At 44.2% G+C, this 20,135-nt stretch overlaps 1 protein-coding gene and 1 long non-coding RNA gene across 16 annotated transcripts in view; one reads left to right on the top strand and one right to left on the bottom strand.

Moving 5' to 3' along the window:
- Nucleotides 1-13,876, bottom strand: part of LOC138736373 (paired box protein Pax-2-like) — a 289,107-nt gene extending 275,231 nt beyond the window's left edge. For 12 of the 13 annotated variants that reach the window (XM_069885775.1, XM_069885773.1, XM_069885776.1 and 9 more), the window contains exons 1-2: nucleotides 3,173-3,760; nucleotides 482-647 (exon numbers count right to left, since the gene is read on the bottom strand). In XM_069885775.1, the coding sequence (XP_069741876.1) occupies nucleotides 482-647; nucleotides 3,173-3,215 (209 nt within the window). In that variant the 5' untranslated portion in view covers nucleotides 3,216-3,760. Of the gene's footprint in view, nucleotides 1-481; nucleotides 648-3,172; nucleotides 3,761-13,786 lie in introns of those variants that run through there. The other variant, XM_069885774.1, reaches the window with a different exon arrangement.
- On the top strand, nucleotides 10,346-19,355 carry LOC138736374 (uncharacterized). Of its 3 annotated transcripts, none has more exons than XR_011340245.1 (4): nucleotides 10,346-10,839; nucleotides 12,566-12,770; nucleotides 14,033-14,209; nucleotides 18,525-19,355. It is a non-coding gene; the product is annotated as an uncharacterized lncRNA (long non-coding RNA). The 3 variants fall into 3 exon arrangements; XR_011340246.1 differs by having other exon boundaries at nucleotides 10,348-10,839; nucleotides 12,566-12,723; XR_011340244.1 differs by lacking the exon at nucleotides 12,566-12,770 and having other exon boundaries at nucleotides 10,508-10,839.
- The last annotated feature ends 780 nt before the right edge of the window (nucleotides 19,356-20,135 follow it).

The following is a 20,135-nucleotide window of genomic DNA, read 5'->3' as shown; positions in this document are numbered from 1 at the left end:
CCGAGAGGCAAACCCACCCCCACTCCAAGTTTATTCCCCGTTAGGTTTCGAAATGATGCTTGTGTCGATTTGCGGACGATTAAGAGTGGCAGTTCATAAATGCCTCCCAATTTTTGGTGCTCAGGACAGATTGTAATTAGTTGCCCACCTCCCCGCCTGCTGCTACCCTACCCCCGCCCCGTCACTCCTCTCCTCTCCCCTGCAGATTTCCCTGATTTATTTTGGATTTCGCTTCTCTGATTTCGGGGATTGGCAGTCTGCGGAGAAGCAATGTTTTAAATCTTTATTTGTTCATTATTCTGAGTTCACTTCCCCAATCAAAGGACACTGCAAGAATTCTATCAGGCCAAACTGTTAATCGGCGTGGTTTGGAGTTGAGATTCTCTTGGCGCTTTGCTGGGGTATTAACTCTGGAAATATATAGATCATACTTTTCAGCAGAAAGAATTTTCTTAGTGACTCTGGCAGTATCACCCCTCACCTGCCCAATATCTTGCTGACGCAGCCATGGCTAACACGGAGTTGCCGGGAGATGTCGCAGGGTCTGACTCCCTGGTGCGCCAGTTCCACTATACGCTGTCTCACCACGTCAGGAAGGGGTCTGCCATTCACAAACACTCCTCCCAGCTGATTCACACCCCCATGCCCTGCAAAACACACACAACTGAACTCATCCCAGGTAGAACTGCAACCTGCAAGAGAGCAAAAAAAAGGGGGGGGGGAGAGGAGAAAGGAGGGTGGAGTGGTTAAAAAAAGAGGGAACAGGGAGGGGAGAGAGAGAGGGGGGAAAGGCGGGGTGGGAATAACAAAATAAACGAGGGAAAGAAATCGAAAGTATGGAATAAAACAATTGCATATGTGGTCACGAACACACCGATATATTTTACACATTACATGATAAAGCATGGAAAATGACGCCGTTAACTCTGCATTAGTTTTAATTACTGTTTCATTTGTCTTTTTTTTCGGCACAATTAAAATATTTAGGCGCAAGATAAAATTAATTCTGGCATCCATCTAAATCAGATTTGCAGTATGGCGTAGTCGTGTTAATTTACGGCATTATTCGACATTCTTTGCCCCCCCCCCCCCAATAAAACCATTGCGTATTTAATTTAAAAATAAACTATGCATGAAACTTTGAATGAGGTTCCATTTTTTAAAATCTAGGACGGCATGGCGTGGGAGGGGATGTGTTTGTGTGTGTGTGTGTGTGAGAGAGAGAGAGAGGGGGGGGGGGAGGTTGCGGTGGGGCAATCTTCTTTTTGATCGGGTATTTTGTGTGAAAAGGGTGGTTAAAGTAACAAATTAGAGCCGGTTTCCTCCTCCGGGGCTTCCCTGAAAATGCGTCTATGTGCGTGTTTTCTCTCTTTCAATAGACGTGCAGGTTAAGCATCACCCTTCGTCTGATTTAAAAAAAAATAGCAATTTTAGCGATAGAAGAGAAATCAAAATATGTTCAAAGTTAAAACTGTCACCGTGAACCCGGGAAGATGGAAAATGGATGCATCCCTTGGTGTTACCGAAGAGAAAATATTCCTTATTGTCTGAATCAGGGACGCAAGCACCGGACACCAATGCACTAAACATCCGCATTTAAATTTGGGTGGAGCAGACTTTTATGTCGCTAATTCTTCAGAATATTTCCCATCATTGTGGGGGGTGGGGGGGGGGGGGAATGCGTGAAAATAACGTGCCATTGATTGTCGATGCGCTGGTTTTTAACAGCGATCAAGGGGATGTTATCAAACGCTGGAGTGTATTTACAAGACCGTGTCATTTCAATAAACAAAAGCAACAAAGAGGTTTCACGGGAGCGTCCGATTCCCCCCCCCCCCCCCCCCCCTTGTTGCTAATGTACTTGTTCGAGGTGATTGGGAAGTTTGTTATTTGTGTTAGTGGAGGAGCGTCGGCGGTTCACAATTCCTGCACTTCAAACACTAACTTATTGATGTGAGGCGACTTCAGCCAAACTCTCAATTGCCCTGAAAATCGACCCATGTCGGAAGATTATAAATATGGATTTTAAAGAGATTTTTTTAAAGTTTCTCTTTCCCACATTTGCTTTTTATATATGGCTTCGTGCTGCCCTCGCTTGCAGCAGTTGTCAATTTACCCTACGGAACACCCCTGAAAGTGCGGGACAAATACTTACTAACGACACTTGTTTATTCGCAGTTATCCTCGCCTCTCCGATATGTGGTTTGAAGTTACTGTCTGGCAAAACTCCTATCAGATTCAACATCAATAATTCAGACTAGTTTTGATAGCTCAGATTACGGATTATTTAAAGGCCATATCATCATGGGTAGATTAGAATAAATATTTAAACCCCCTTTTACGTCGGGAATATTGTCTGGGTTTTTTTAAAAAATATTTACCCTTTTGGAAATCACGATAAATATAATTTAATTAATACTTTTTTCAACGTGGTTGCTTTATTGCGTTTCCGATGGTTATTTGTGCTATTCGAGGCAACGAATTAAACTCGGCACCTGATATAATATTGAGCGTTATTCTCGCAAGCCCGATAACCCGGGCTATGGAGGTTTAAGATATTTCTAACGTTCTGGGGCCCTACACGTGGCTAACTGTGAAATTAGAGAGCGGAACAAGCCGGCGGTTTATAAATCTGACCCTTACATAAAGGATCAGGTTCAATATATTGAAACTTTTATTTATATCTCTCTATATAGATAGATATATAGAAAAGAATACATGTGGCTTCACTCCCCAGATAAGACGGCGCGGATGAAGGAAATCTACCGAAGCCCGACAGATACATTACTGGCGATCTGCAGAGTGAGAGCCGAACATCCGCGTTAATTTTCAGAGTGAGCCCAGTCGGTATCAAGCCGTGAAGACCGAAGTTAACTCATCCCCTTCAAATACCATCAACCCACTTCAGATGGCACCGTGATATTTCTCCACCACCCGTATATTGTGTGTCGTGATTAATCCAAAACAGTGCCGACATTTAAATTCGGGCTATTTGACTTCTTCCTTTCAACAACTCGCGCTGTGGTATTATAATCTCGTTCTATCTCTGTGCAAACAATACAGTAAAAACTACAAATAGGAACGGGGTTTTTTTTGCAGATCTCACAATTATTGAAATAAGCTGTAGTGCCTTTAGAGAGAGAGAAAAAAATACAATCAATTGCCTACTCACTGTGCATAGCTGAGAAAGGGTCTGCTTTGCAATGTATATCCATGAGTGCGAGCGCCACAGAAATGAATGAGGTTGATTCCGCCGTCTCGTCTTTTTTTTAATTAAACGCTTACGTTAACGCAGATAAAACATTGACTGCGAATCAGAAAATAACAAAAGAAACCCCCTCAAAAAAAACTTTCTCTCTCCTTTTTCTTCCCCTTTTTTTTCAGCTGCGGCGACCAGCCGATTATGGATAGAAAAACATAACAAACTCTTCCCGAAAAGAGGGGAAAAAGTAGTGCTTGGCGCCGCTTGTCCTCACTCACAGCACGGAGAGATGGGGGGAGCGGTCGGCAACCGGACAGGTAGCACGCATGTCCTTCCACTTTTCTGAGATGTTTGTAGACCAGACAGGCATCGGTCGCAAACCAAGGTTCGGATTTATACACTGTTTGAGGAGGGGAGGGGAGGGGAGGGGAGGGGGTGGGGGGGGAAGAGAAAAAAAAGCACACGCACTGACGGGGACTGAACGCACGACACGTCGCTTGTCAGTTCTCTCTGTAAATTCTCTGCGCCTTCCCTCAAATCCTTCCTTTTGCCTCACTCCCTCTCTCTCTCTCCCTCTCTCTCTCTCCTTGCGGGCGCCAGGTAGTGTGGCCGATGTGCAGAGGGAAGGCGGCTTGAGAGCAGTGGGTCTGGTTGAGGAGCTGGTGTTGGTTGCAGGTTTTGAAGTGCAGACTGAAGCCCGGGCTTTGCGTGCTTCTCTCTAAAACCCTGCGCAGATTCCAGCCACTCCAGTCCCCTTTAGAAAGATGGATGACTTGTCAGACAAAGGCAATAGATTACAACACTTTATGATTCGCCAACGCAGATTGGACCCCAAATGAGGAGGTCCCGTGATCTGCTACTTTGAGAGTCACCATTTGCGAGCGCGCAGACACATACATTTATACACACATGCACTCACCCACACACTCTCATACCCAGGTATTCACTCCCGCACTCACTAATATATATATATATATATATATATATATATATATATAAAACAAGCACACACATACACTTACTTTCACACTCGCTCACAGACATACACACGCACGCACACATACAGACACACATACACTCACTCACATACATACACGCAGACAGACACACGCACACACACTCACTCACAGACATACACACGCACACACATACACACCCACTCACAGACATACACACAGACAGACACAGGCGCACACACATACACTCACTCACAGTCATACACACGCACACACATACACACACACTCACTCACATACATACACACAGACAGACACACGCGCACACACATACACTCACTCACGTACATACATACATACACACAGACAATACACACGCTCACACACACAGACATACACACGCACGCACACATACACTCACTCACATACATACACACAGACATACACACGGACTCAGACACACTGACACACATACACACAGACTCATTCATTCACCTCAGACACAGGCATTCACACACAGACACGCACTCATACCCACACACACACTAACCCGTTCACACCAATACGCACATCCACACACATGCACCAACACATGTTTACACATGCACATACAAATACATGGACTGGTTCACACAAATGGGGCGCTGTAATGCAGGCAAGTCAAACATTCCTGGACAACACACCTACCCCATCTCACAAATATAACAAATCGGATCCTCAGTTTATTGTGAAAAATCGAATAAAGATTTTTTTTTCTTTTGCGTCTACAAGAGCAAAGCGATATGGCTGTGTTGCCAAGACCAGAATATCTCTATCTTCCTGTTTATCCCCCAGGACTAGCGTTCCCTTTCAGTTTCTCCCTGTGCGTTTTAAACAGATTGGATCTGCACTTTCTAAGAACACGGACCAAACGACAATTATGATACCTTCGCTCTCTGCGATGGTGTGTGTGTTTACCAACGTGTCAATGAAACTGGATTATTTTACTCAGTCCACACCCCTCTCTTCTCCACCTCACTGGTTCACCTGAGCTGCCTGAACCGTGCTTGTATGCTATGTACACCGGTGGAAGATTGGTTGACACTGTTGGAGGAGATCAGACTTTATAGCTAGTTTCCTTTTTTTTTCATTATTAATGTTTTCTCCTGGCCTTTCACTGAATCGACAGGTAACTAACTCGCTGCAATCTCGCCGTGATTAACCTGGCAATGCAGAGCCAACAAATGGTATCCCTGTATTCGGCCCATTGCGAGTTGCTGCCTGAAAGCGGCGGTTAACGCGGGTTACTTGTAGAGTTCCCAGAGCAGAATATCTCAATTTTATTTCAGAATCTTTTTTTTTCTCTCCCTCTAGACCAGCTTGAGATGTTCCCCTCTCCTCGCCAAGAATGGAGTGAGATGTCGGACCGCCAAGCCTTCTCTAGGTGGCGCTGACTTTATATTTCGCGGGCCTTGAACCTACCTGATTTGGGACGACTTGGAAGCTTCTTAGAGCTCAGCATTCACTCTCCTGGGACACAAGAGAAACTTTATATTTTTTCAAAAAAAAACCCTGCCTGAATTACAGCCCAACAGAATCTTTTTCTTCATTAACTTAGGAGTGCCTGTGAGTAAAATAGCACTTTGATCTCTTCCAAATGAGAGATTATTCGATACTAATGTGTATGCAAACCCCGGTCGCCACTGCTGTTATATTGAATTAATTTTGCTACTTACAACAGCGACTCTTCTTGGAATCGAATCAATCGTCTGATTTCTTGGTGACAAATTATTTAATCTATCATCGCACTGCTTGTTTCCAAACGATTTTCCGTCATCGTGTGGTGAATACTGTAATTGAAATCTTTTCTTTGCAAGTTCTCTCCCGCCCACCCCCCTCTCCCTCTCTCCCCCCGCTCCATTTCCCATACTTATAAAGTAATGTTTTTTGCAAACAATTGCCGCGTTCACTGCTTTGGTGCTTTGAAAATTCCCTCCATCTAGACACAGGGCACTAACGCGAGGCCCTTTCTGCCAACTGAAATACGTTGCAAAACTTAAAGTCAAACTTTCAACTCATTTGCTTTGTTGTGCAAAACCAAAAAAAAACCTAAGGTCAACATCGCGCGCCGAATAATTTTACCAGAGTAACTAATATCAAATAGAAAGTGGGTGATGCAGCACGGGAGACCATTCTTTCCCTACAACTGTTTTCACCCCTGAGACGTGGTGTGTGTGATAGGACATAAATGATCTCCCCCCCCCCCCTCTAAATGTTGAGGAGGGTTTGTGAGACAAGGACACTCGAGCCGAATCTGTGCAAATTCATTTGTTATAGTGCGGGAGTTATTAAAGGCTTGAAATGTTAATGGCTACGAAGCAAGGGAATTGTTATTGTCATTTCAAGAGTAAAGAAAAAGGAAGCTGCAAATCGGACCTGCAAGAGGGACACGGATTTATAGCGTGAGTAAAAAAAAACAAGGGGACAAATTAGTACAACATGTTTGTACAACTATCCCGCCTCTCTCTCTACTGCCCTGAACACTGTCATGCTCCCTTATTGCAGCCATGGCTCCCCCAGAATATGCTGTTGTTGAGAGAGAGAGAGAGAAAATAGTTGCACTTTATTCACTGCAGGGAGGATTTGTACTTTCAGCTCACACCAGCCCACAAACTTCACAAAGCGAGGCAATGCCGTGATTGTGCAGCCAAACACCACATTAGTAACCAAAGGAGCGCTAATGCCTCCAGAAATATTCCAGGTAATAATACTCCATGTATTACTGACTGCACAGCAGTAAACGAAGGCAACGATGAACGGGTAACAGCACATATTCAGTTGTAATTGAAATAAGAAGAGATTGTGTTGGTCCTCGAATCGTGGAAGTATATCTCACACTTAAAATAAATAACTTGCTGAAATGAAGAAGCCAGAAATAAAGTCCATTATCTTAGGTGTCATCTCCTTTGCATGGGAAGAGGTGGGGGTGGGGGGAGAGTCGGAGGTTTGGGGGAGTAATGCATGGATAACCCCGCTCTTCTCTCTTTCATTAACCTATTTCACAGGAAGCCCCTCGATGCATTTGCACTTCAAAGAAACTCGCCGCCTCGTCCAGCGGAAATTAAAGAAAAATAAACTTTTTTTTTTGGGGGGGGGGGAAGAAGGGGGAGGAGAATGCTTTCAGAGAAAGGGCTCCGGATCTGGATGGATTGCCTGTATCGCCGAGGTCCATTTTCTACAGTCTGCGAGAAGCAAATCCCTCGATTATCTACTTTATTCACTCTCCTGTTTAGCTCTATAATCGTGTTACGTGTAAATATATTGGTCCGATTTGACGCCTATCGATGTTTACACATAGGATTACCCGCGATTGTACTATTGCCTTTGATCTGGATTTACAGATTTTTTTCGGTCACGGAGCAAGTGTCAATCGTTTAAAAGTTAAATGCACAATTTAACAATACCACTGGAATTAAGTGGAAAGTTACGTATGATATTATTTCAGTCCATGCTTGTCTCGCTCTGTGAAACAATACTCCTAACTCGAAGTGCCTCACTCGAAAATTATACTAATTTATTTTTTAAAACTTTTTGAAGAATCGTTTAGGATGAGCCGTGCTTTTAATCTTTCTGTTCCGAATCCTCGACACATTTTTATAGATAAACCCGGTGGAATAACAGAGTGACGTGATCTGGAAGTCGATTGTTCAAGCTGTTCATTGTTAACGGGCAATGGTGTGCAATTTTGTGTGTGTGTGTGTGTGTGTGTGTGTGTGTGTGTGTGTGTGTGTGTGTGTGTGTGTGTGTGTGTGTGTGTGTGTGTGTGTTTGAGCGGTGGGAATGACGGGGAGAAAGTGAAGCAATATTGGAACTGTGTGCGATCGGTGAACTAGGGGTAATTAGGTGAAATTTATCTTGGCAGAAGGATAACGAGAAAATGTAATATTAAATGAAACATTTCCACACATGTGAACACGTGTGTGTGTGTGTGTGTGTGTGTGTGTGTGTGTGTGTGTGTGTGTGTGTGTGGTACGCCTGTGTGGGAAATGTCTAAACAATCCTTTAATGGTAATGTAAACCATTCTGTTCTCATCAAGTGAAATATTTTATTAATCAGTGCAACGAGGGAAAGGGTGGCCCGAGACGGCAGTTTATGTTCCCCGCTCCTTGGCTGAGACCGGGGTTACAGGCTCGCCGTATTTTGGTGAAATTGAGGCGTTCTACTGTGAAGTGTAGCAGCATCGGCTGCAATTTCACAGTCCGAAGAACATCTTGCCTGAAGGAACACTTTTTCTCTCTTTCTCTCTCTCTCGTTCCTTTTTTTTCTCTCTCCCACCTCACTTGTCTCTTACCCCTCCCTAAGACTACAGGATTCTTACTTTGCTGTGTTTGGCTACGTGTACAGTGTTCAAGAAAGAGGAAATAAATGTTAATTCCAATCTGGTCACGCAACATCAGTAATAGTCTATTCCCCCCCCCCCCCCCACCCCCCCCACCCTTTTGTGTGTGTCCACATGCTTTGAGAAATCGATGTTTAAAAGTCTTCGCACCTCCCAAGTTTAAATGTTCATTTACAGAACGCTTTATGCTCTGCAAACTCAGGGAAATAGCCATAAAAAATGTAGACTCGGCGAGTTTGACAGATTAACTGCATTTAGCTCTATCGAGGTAGATAATGCGTTTTTGCACAAACATTTAATAAGGCAGTAAAAATAACCAAGCAATCCAAGATTATTTGTTTGTGTTAACGAGTTAGTTATTTACATCCGCTAAAATTAAACCGCAACGAGTAAATTGACGTCTGTTGGTCTCGATACTCGTTTGTGCGTGGCCATTCAATTACGGGGTTAGGTTAGCAAGTCATATTAACCGAGACAGTCACGGCTTTTGTAACCCTGAAGGCACCTGTAGCGAGACTGAGAACTGAAACCATGCCCAGTCACAGATATAAATACCAAAAATTATTTTGGTGTTTACACACACACACACACACACACACACACACACACACACACACACACACACACACACACACACACACACACACACACACTCATACACACACACAGACTTTCAAACACAGACATACACACTCACACACACACACATACACACACACACACACACACGCACACATACACAATGAAACATAAACACATTCACGGATTCACACACAGATGCATTTTCACACAGTCTCTCTCTGACACACACACACATATATTCTCACACACAGACTGACACACGCTTATGAGCAAAACACGTTGACTCAAGAAAACATTCGAGTAAGAACGAGTACAAGGATAACAGGTACACAACCTTGCCCACGTTCAAATTAATAAAATCACACCTACAGGCCGAAATACATATACAGTACATGATGGCTCCACGGCCGTATAAAACACAGATAAATAGACTTTTTTGCTGCATTAAGAGTCACGGTTCCCTGTTTCTCAAACATGGGCATTCACTCGGATAAAGGAACGTCATGACACATACATGACACAGACACGCAGGTCCACTCTCCCTGTTGTCTCCACGCTGAAGCACACGTTGCCACAAGGTATCCTGGGGCCATCCTCTGCGTCTGGGTACATTTTACCTTGATTTTTAGATGGAGGGAGAGCGGGGAGAGGGTGGGCGAGTATCGCGGATAAAATGGAACAAACCGCTAAAGGTCAAGAAAGAGGGAATTAATTACACAAGGACAAATAACGTCCTGAAAAAAAAAGAACAATGGGGGAAAAATTCAAAATCTAGAAAAAAATAGAAGGATGTGTTTAAAAGGAGATCCCAAAATGAGCTTCCTGTCCGAGTCTGGGATCTATTAACACCTGCATCATTCGTGTAAAAGCTTTCAGCAAAAGTGCCACTGACTTGAATGCCATTGTCCTCCGCGTGATTTAGCAGACACGGAAGGAATATGGGGAAAATACATTCAAAGTTCAGATTTATTGTCTGAGTGCACACACGGTGTCTGAGGTGCTTGCCCCTGCGGGCCAGGCAGAATCTCGACTTATCAGTGGCTGTACCCAAAGATGGGATGGGGGGGGAGGGGGAGTACACGAAAGAGAAAAATATAAACAAAGAAAGACGTGTAAACAAACGGAGTGTGCAAATACAGAAAAAAAATGCACATCCAGTAACAAATAATGTGCATCGTAAATGAGTGCATCTGTTTAGGAGACTGATGGTGAATTGTCCAATTTTAGAGAGTGTTTGGCTTGGGAAACATTTTTTTCTCCTCCCCCCGACTAACTCTGGCTCTACTGTTTTGGTTCGCAGATAATTGGTGGGAAAATGTAATATGGGAATTGGTGCTTATAAAGATTAAAGCGCCCCAAAAAGGAGAGTGTTGACGCCCTAATTAAAAGCCGTTTGAGCGAGTGACAGAAATCCATTGGTCTTCAGTATCAGCTGCTTAACGGTTCCTGGTGGCTGGCTGGGGCCCCTATTCGGAGACCGGGCTGGATCGTTCTCCGTCTTGCCTGTGCAGAAGGGGGTGGAAGGAGGTGGGGGGAGAAGGCCGGCCGCTGTACCTTCCTCCCCCCACACCACCCCACCCCCCCCCCCACCCTGCAGCCAGGTACCTGCTGAGTGAATGCAAATCACCCTGCAGTTCGTTTCTGCAATGCTCCCAGTGACGGAGGCTGCTTTAAACGATCGATGCATGTTAAGCTTCTATAGGACCTGCTGCCAGGAGGTGTGAGTTCTACCACATAACCTCTTAACTCTCTTGCTATCGTTATATAGTTAACAGAACATTGCATGTAACCCGATAGATAGATAGATAGATGCGATAATTTTCCGTTTAACGGAGTAAAGTGAACGGTTGTTTAAACATCGTGTTTGGTTAACGCGTCTGTTTTAACAGTTGGCGAACGTTATAAAGGAGGAATTGATTAATTAATAAATAGAAATTGATAATTTATAGTAGAAGTCATTATAAGCGGGATGTCTTTAACACTACCGCATATTGAGTACGATACTGCAAATGGAGCAAAAGAGCCGATGGAAAGACAAGTGAACGTTTAGCAATGTGTTATTGAAAAGTTATCTCAGGTGCCACAGAAATGTGAGCGGCCGTGCACGCTTTATTTCAACGGGAAGTTTGCCAATCAATCACTTCGATCGATAGATCACTCGGCGCGTCAATTAATACATCATAGTACAACCTCGCTGGGATTATTTATTTATTTGTGCTTCTCAGGGAGACGAGAATGGCGAGGAGAGCGGACGGGAGAATGAATTCAATTTATTCGTTAGCGTTTAATCAAAATAATTGGTGTTATTTTATCGTTTCGGCGTGCTGAGAATGCTCGCTGGCTTGGCCGGCAAGAACGCAGGGAAATGTGCCCTGTATTTAAAGCACATTCTATGTATTTCTCAGCCCTGCGCGTTAGAAGATACTATATATTTTTTTCCCCTGCTTTAGCGGTTAACGCTGTGTGTTAGACATAGCAGAAATAAATAAAAACTGCCGAGATTATTCACCACTGAAAATAATTGACATACACCTGTGACTTCGTATTTCTTTAAAATTAATTAACATCATCTTGGTTTGCTTCACTGAAACTCAACATTTTTTACCGTTTCAAATTGTTCTTGTAAGATTTTTAAAAATAGGAATTTTGCCGTTTTAAACTCACTCTACACCGGCTTATAATTTTGCTACAACGTTATTTACATTCCCCCCCCCCCCCCCCCGCCAAAAAAAAGGAAACAGGCGTGGAATTGTAATGCATTTTGAGACATGGGCGTTTAATATTCAGGTCAAGTGAACTTTGCATTTCTTAAAATAGTTAAGTTATTGAGGCGCTTTTGTACAATGAAGCCGATTTAATCCATTGACCGACATCTGCTTTAATGAATCCTCCAATATGCAGAGGGTGTCCGAGGAAGCGGCCCGTTCCCTATGTTTAGCTCCCTTCCTGGACGCGCGGGGCATTTGGTGCGAAGTGAAGTTGAGATCTGCAGGATCCCCCACCTCGCGTGGCCTCTCTTTCTGGGAGAATAGGCAAGCGCAACCCAAAATAGACGCACCGCTTGCAGTATCGATCGATCGAAGCAAGAGAGCTCTGGAAAAAAAAAAGTCATTCACAAAAAAAAACTTCTACCCTACAACCGCCGCTCTCTCTCCCAGGAAGAGGAGGCGGCTTCGATCTGCTCTCCGGTTCCTTGCCCCTTTCTTTAAAAAAAAACAATCAAACGGCGCGGACTAGATCACAACGATCCCATTGCAAATAAACAAACGGGGATGGTTTTAATAGCAATCCTCGGGGCTCAACATTTGGCGTCAGTACAGATTGCATATTCATGGCGGATATTGAACCAAGCCAGATGGACAATCAGTTTAATTGTACACTCGACACGATTGGAGATTGATTTCTACTTATGTGGTTTTTTTTATAATTTTGTCATAATTAATTAGATGATTACAGCCGTTCAGTATTGGTTCCCTAATTTAAGGAAGACCGGCCATGGACCCTCCAGCAGATTTCTACCTCAAAATTCTTCCCTGCGATCTCTACCTGGAGACGGCCGTTTGATTTCGCTGCCAGCGGCTGGAGAATCCCAAAAGCCATTCGGGTCTACCTATTGATCTAAACATCAGGGAAGCATGTGGAGATGGATTCGTAAATTTCCCACGGATGTTTTGATCCTCGCTGAAACTGAGAGAGAGAGAGAGAGAGAGAGAGGGGGGGGAGAGGGGGTGGGGGGGGGGGGTGGGTGGGGGGAAGAGCTAACCATGACCAAAAAGTCCACTAAGAAATTAAAGCAAAAATTGTTCCGGAAAAAAAATTGTAAAAAGAATAAAATAAAATTCAGGTGTGATAACAGGCTGAAAAGATTAATGCATTTAAACAATTACAACGCGTGGTGGGGTGGGTTAAAAAAAGGATCCAAAACATTTGGACACAAGAAAAAAGCACCATAATAATTAGCGGATTCTGAGGTGATTGATCGGTGCTCTTGAACTTCAACACAACGTTAAATAGAGAATCGTGATCACAAGTAAAAGTCAGTGCGGTTGAAAGGAAAGTCAGTCCGTTATACTGTACCGCATTTACTCTTAACAGAAGATAAAGGGTCCGAAATAGAGGTGTAGATCCCTTAAAAGCCGACAAAACGGGTCTAATTTCATCACCAGACACACAGAGTTGCGCCAGGTAGTCCGAGCTGAGGGTCTCTCCCCGCCAAGGGTGTGATCGAGGAGAGCACGGAGAACCCTGGCGTCCGCTCCGTCTGTTCTGATGTCTTGCATTCGATTTCTAACTTTCCCGCAAAACACGACCCTCCGGGTTTGCACAGACCGAGAGAGAGAGAGAGAGAGAGAGAGAGAGTATTTCTATAGAGAGAGGGGGACAGAGTTACTGAGACAGGCAGATAGAAACAGAGATATAGATAGAGAAAGAGTATTTCTAGAGAGAGAGTTACAGAGAGAGATAGATAGATAGAGAGGGAGAGAGAGAGGGAGAGAGAGTATTTCGAAAGAGAGAGGGAGACAGAGTTACAGAGACAGATAGAGAGATAGAGAGAGGGAGCGAGCGAGCGAGCGAGAGAGAGAGAGAGAGAGAGAGAGAGAGAACAAAAACAAGCACACCCTCTGGCCCAGTTCAAATAAACAATCTGACACCATGGGTAAACCTACCTGCTCGTCCTGTTCTGTGAGCCATGCAGAGATTTGCTTAATGGTCTGTTTCCCGACGCCACCCCACTAAACCTTTGCGGAGTCTAACTTTCTCGCTGTCTTAATGCGTGGTTCTCCCCCACCCCTCTGCTGTGGGGTTCTTCCTTCCCCCTATTAGTTTGCTGCGATATTCCCCACCCTCTCTACCCACACCCCTCGTGTCCATTTTTTGTTTTAAATAAACGTCTCCTTTCGCCCTATTTACAGGCAACTGAAACTCAATGGTAAATGTTGCAAAGGCGGACTGTAAATCACAAGCAGATACATTCGTGCAGTGTTGATGGTACAGAGAACATCTGAGTGATTGGGGGAAAACGGATTTGAAAGGGGGAAAAATCCTATCCAATTTCCAACCGGCCCCCGAGCAACGGAACAAAAGTGCAGGTAAGAGGTGGATTTAACTGGGTCCCTCTAACAATGCGAGGCAGAGATTCGCACTTTAGATGTCTGTTGGTGGCCAGGCTGTTTAACAACTGCTTAAAAGTTCAGGAAGGGGAGGGGGAGGCGTGGAAAGAGGTGTGTGTGTGTGTGGGGGGTGGGGGGGGGGGGGGTGGGGGAGAAAAACAGCAACTTCGGTGCCTTCGCAGTTACATTCTTGGAGCAGAGCTGCTGATTGGCTCCCGGCCACAGTCAACCTGCAATTAAAGGGGAGGGCGTTTGCACCGTTCTATCGTTGCACACCTTCCAAATACAGTACAATCTTCCGCAGCGCCCTTGCCCAGAAGTAATATCCCAACTCCCGAATAACTTCGACGAACACATAAATGATCCTTAACTTGCCAATATATTTCAAACGAGAAACAAATATATATCGAATGCAGCAATTTCCCAGAGAGACACATGAATACAATGCTTATCTTGCGTAGGTTATCAGTGCCAATTGTCAGTGCGAACCAAAGCCCATCAGTGGAATCAAAGGCATGACCGAATCCAGTGCGAGAACTTGAATTTGAGGACTGGCGTGTGCTTCGGGATGAGGGTGGGTGTTGGCCTGAGTGTTGAAGTTAGTTTTGAAGTTTGGGTTCCAGGCGAAATCGGCCAGACAGATAACGATACTAGGTTTAGACGGCTTTGGCTTTCGAGGAGGTTAGGTGTCGGAGGCTGTGGACTGCTGTTGTGGAAATGAAATTGGGAATTGTTGTTTGTGTTGGAATTAGCTATGAGGAAAAGGTCCGGGTTGCTATTGGTTTTAGATTTGGCGTAATGCTTGGACAGTTTTCTAAGGATTATGGTTGGGCCAACTCCTCCTCGGACAGCTCCTAGAGATGAAATGATGAGAGACTTCTGTAGATTTGACATTTTTTTTGTTGTCCTTTCGGAGGCTGAGTCAGGTTGCCCATCTCTATTATCTGAGAACGGGGCCCCTGAATATTGACGGCTGCCCCCCTGTGACTACACACGCCGACACACAGATGGAATTGATATTCTCACTAAACTGCTCCATGCACCTTTTCGAAGAGTTTTAAGGTCAAGAGTTATTCCTTCCTTTCTGGGTTAAAAGTTTTCGACTGAAAACAAATACCGGTCAAGAGGGGAGAGACCCTCAGCTCGGACTACCTGGCGCAACTTTGTGTGTCTGGTGAACCGCGTTTTAATTCCACGTGAAAATGAATATATAAGACCAGGCGGAGAAAGAAAAGTTTAAACATACTGTAATTAACGTGAAGTAAAAGTGCAAGAAACAGTTTTATGATCTTGTGAGGGCCAGGAGCGATACGGAAGGCAGACAGAAAAAGTGTTTCCCGTTCAGTTTAGGGGAAGCTTTTGCTCATTTCTTTTTATCTTTTATGCTCAGCTGGTAGATGGGCCGCCTGTCTGCATATATGTTCTCTGTAGCAGAAAGATTGACGTTGAGAAGAAAGTCAGCTCGGCGCAGCTGAGATCGGAGTGCGATTTTTTAGGGCTTATCTGAAACCGAAAGTCGGACCGCGATCCGGTGCGTTAACAGACCGTTCCAACTCCACTATATATCCACTTCTGAAGAATTTGATTATATCCCTAAATCCTCATCACACATTAGAAATTTAAATTGCAGAAGATAAGACAAATTGATAATTCCTTTGCTTTGTTGAACACCGAGGACTGTCGTGTCAATTTTTTTAAAGAACATTCCTTAATATCATTTAGAGAACCGTTGCTTGTACTCACTGGTAGTTCCCAATAATGCATGAAAACTAGATTTTTTTGGAGGGTTAGAAACAAAAAAAAAACTTATCAGTCTGCATTTCAACTTTTTATAGGAGTTGTTAAAATTTCCGTCCTAACTTCACCAACTCCGTCTACATTAAAGAATTATAAACTAAATACCTTCTCTGGGCTCCCTTCACCTATTCCCGCCCCTACCACCAACCCTGTTTGTCAACCCGAACGAAATCGGCCATTTGAAATATTTCGGATTCCAGGAAACGACCGCAATGACGGACCAACCCCCAGAAAAGTGGAAGAAGGTTACCTTTGTATCAAAGGATCAAACAGGGGGACGCGCGCGCTCACACACAAACACACACACACACATACATACACACATGCTTACAGACATACACACACGAAAACAAACACGCACTCAACAGACACAAACAAAACCACGGGCGTAAACACACACACACACACACACACACACACACACACACACACACACACACACACACACCTGTATACTTTGAATACGTGCAGCCAACACAGGTGTATATAAACGAACAAATAGAGCTCGCCAATTAATTTTGATGTAATCATCTCTAGCATTTGGTAACAGCCGATAATATACCAGTTTAAAGGAAAAATTATCAAGCATAATATGTTTATAGAAATGACAAAACAAGCAAAATATTACGGGAATAATATTTGTCCATGTTCGTGTGTGATTTGATAAGCTTTTGCGTCTGCAAGTCGCACGCAGTTTTCATAAAAAACCTCCCAACATATGATTTTGTTCCCCTTCGTCTCAGTGCTGTGGAAGTGGACGCGCTGGATGGCGAAGGAACATTGAAGCTTTCAAGTATCAGTACATTATTAACGAAATATTTGCATACGATTTGCAATTTAATCAAGGATTATTGTCACACGGTAAACCTGATATGTGAAATTTCAGGCAGGATCACCGACTGAGAAGTCACCAGAATCTGAACGATATCAACAGAGATCCACCGTCTTGATTTTGATTGAACTTGTCGTTCAAAGCCATTAATTATAGATGGAATCGATGTTTAAACACAGACATGCCTTTTAAATAGTTCCAATAATCATGAAATTGAACGCTCAAAGCCTACGTTTTCCAAATATCATCTTAACTGTTTCTATTCAATATTTTATCCATGTAAACTTCTACCTATTTCGCCCAAAATACGAATAATTAATTATTTCTTGTAAAATCATATAAACCACTTTTCTATCTAGGGATTGTTACAGGTTATTCGGTTATTGCCACCAGGTGGGGCAGTGTAATAGAGTCACCGTTCAAGTTACTGTGCAATATTGTTTTCGCTTCCTTGTCAGGTCCCTCTGTGACCGATATGTGATTCTGCGGGTTTGACAGTGACCCGACAACCTGCTCAGGTACATCAGTACATCAGCCACGGCTGGCGAGAAGCCGAGCCTGCCCCCTTCCCGCCGCCTCCCAAACAACCGCGAACTTCGGCGCTCAACTTGGTGAGAGGGCGCGGCGTTCTCGTTCATTAAACTCGCGCTTGCAGCCGGCCGACTTAGTTCTGCACGGCTTCACCTGGGCCCCTCACAAGGTGAGCACTGCAGAGTCACGGGTCTTCAAGGCTGGAGAACCCGCTGACGGGTGGGGGCCAGCAAGGCCAATATCAACGTTCTGAGGCATAAAGTTGCGTTAACACTGACTCAACTCCCTGTTGTATGACTGTCCGTGGCTATTCCCCCCACCCCCCCACCACCTCTACTTTCCCTTAATGTCTCTCCGCAGTAAAAATAAAACCTGCCAATTTAGTATAGAGCTACTGATATGAGTTTACTCACACGGGGAGAGAATCCAATCTCGATACGGCACTTCCATTCTCTTGTGAGTGCTTTTCAGTGGTACGGGTGGTTAGCTGAGATTTGTAAGCTTGCACCTCGGGATAGTTTTAAGGCAAGGAAGAGCGAGCGAGAGAGAGAGAGAGAGAGAGAGAGAGAGAGAGAGAGAACACAAAAGCCTTGAAGTACTGCTGCAATTTAAGCAGTCATCTCCTGCGTGGTTGTTAGAAGTATCCATGACGCGAGCCACTGGACATTTCTTTCCTTATTTCAACATTATCTTGAGTCAAACTCACGATGGGAAAATGTCGAGAAGAAAATAAAGCTCAGATTCACGAGCAAGGTGTGAATTGGTTGCACGGTGCATTTTATTCGTTAAAACGAGACAGAGAAATTAATAATCAATATCGAAGAGATAGGAGTTTCCAACGATTGCGACAATTAGTCACATTGTACACGCACGCTCCCGTTCATTTAATATGTAAGTAAAAGATCAAAGCAGCCGTGCCCTGTAGTAATTAATGACGGGGCCTTTCTCATTTGATTTGGTAAGAGTTTTGTTAATGAGAGAGTGGGCACGTTAATGTATTCGGGGTATAATGAAAACCCAGGCAATATCTATTACTCGAAATGAAGATGGAAAGTTTATAACGACGGCGCGTTAAAATTCTCATGTGTCTCGTGTAAAGGGAAAGTAATTTGTTCCCCTTGTTCAATTTCTCAGGTTTGATTGTCCAGAATGCAGTCAAGATCGATTTTCTGAAACTCACCTCACTTCAAACTATCGGGAGAGATCACCATCTCGGCGCCACCCTTCAGACCCCAAACAGAAATCGTGATTTACTTGGGCGACCCCGGGCGGACTTGGTGAAGTGAATGAAACTCAGAAGAAACGTCTCTTTATTTCACAAGGAGTCCAGTTAAACGGGGTGGTGGGGGAACCGTGACGATTGTGGATCTCCGACTAAACTCGTTGCTGTTTTCGAACTTGGTTAAATGCTCACGAATGATTGCATGAACCCTAATTCTTGCCGATCGAGTAAAATGCGGAAGCTGAGAATTGTGACCGGTTAACCCACAGAGAATCACCTCTTTCAGGGAGACTGGCATCCGCAGAACCGGACCGCAGAACTCGTTTAACGTGATCCAGAAAGTTAAACGCCGAGGGGGCAGCAAAAGAAGTGTGTGTGTGTGTGTGTGGGGGGGGGGGGGGTTATTATTTCCCAATAGATTGCAGAATTCCACACTTGAGGGGGTTTATTTTGGCTCTTGGAGGGAGATGAAGGGATTCCCTTCATTTGAAAGCGAGCATCTAAAAGGTTCTAACGAATTTTCGTATACAGGAACTCACGACCCTATCTATAAGCTATTTATTGAAACGTCACTAATTTTCTTGCATCTGTGAATATTGATCCTTTTAATTTTTTAGGTGTAATATCTGTATTTGAAATTTTGTGGTATCGTTGTTGGCGCATTTTACGTGACTGCTTGGTTTTGGTGCATCTGTATACAGTACTGTACTTATGTGTATGACAATAAACTCTCATTAATCAAATTTCCCTTTCACTGCACACTGCGAGGTTCTCTGAACTCCAGGCTGCACTTTGCAATGCGCGGACACCCTCCGTCCAACGAGTAGTCGCCGCACCCAACGCGCACGTTGAATTCCGACCTCCTGAAAACCGTACTTTCCCCAACAAAACCTGCCTGCGCGCCAACTGCCCCTGTTTCCGTTCAGCTGCTCGCTATTTGATCACCTCTCTCAACCCGAATATTAATTTCTGTTACAACTGTAAAGGGGACTAATCCGAGAGGGGAGTGGGTGGAGGGGGAGTGCTGATTTTTTTTTGTTCTCTCTCTCTAGGTGCGGGAGCTCACCAGAAATAGCGACAAGGGTGTGCTGGAATTGCCCCAGGACGCTGCTGTGAGCCGCTGCGGCACTGAACCCCTGGGGCTAATGGTAGCTGTTGAAGGGTTCTCTTGTCATATTAATTTACCCTTAAATTGGAATAGAAGTTTTTCTATATTTAATTCAACAATCCGTATCTGTGTGTGTGTGTGTGTGTGTGTTTGTGTGTGTGTGCGCGTGTGTGTGTATGTGTGTGTGTGTGTGTGTGTGCGTGAGTGTGTGTGTGCGTGTGTGTCTCACGACGGATCGCCGATGATCGCTAATCACATTGTCCTGCCTAGGTCATTGATTTCATGTTTACTGTACTGAAATTCTGCCTGACATGAAATATTAGCAGCAAAAACGCCACTCAGCTATTTAAGCATGCAACACATTGTAGATTACTGCAGTTTTTATGGTCCAGAACCGAAGATGTCACGCATGTAG

This window comes from Narcine bancroftii, chromosome 6, assembly GCF_036971445.1.
Source record: "Narcine bancroftii isolate sNarBan1 chromosome 6, sNarBan1.hap1, whole genome shotgun sequence".
Lineage (NCBI taxonomy): Eukaryota > Metazoa > Chordata > Chondrichthyes > Torpediniformes > Narcinidae > Narcine > Narcine bancroftii.
Note: the sequence above shows the minus strand (reverse complement) of the source record. Positions and strands in the feature narration are given on the sequence as shown.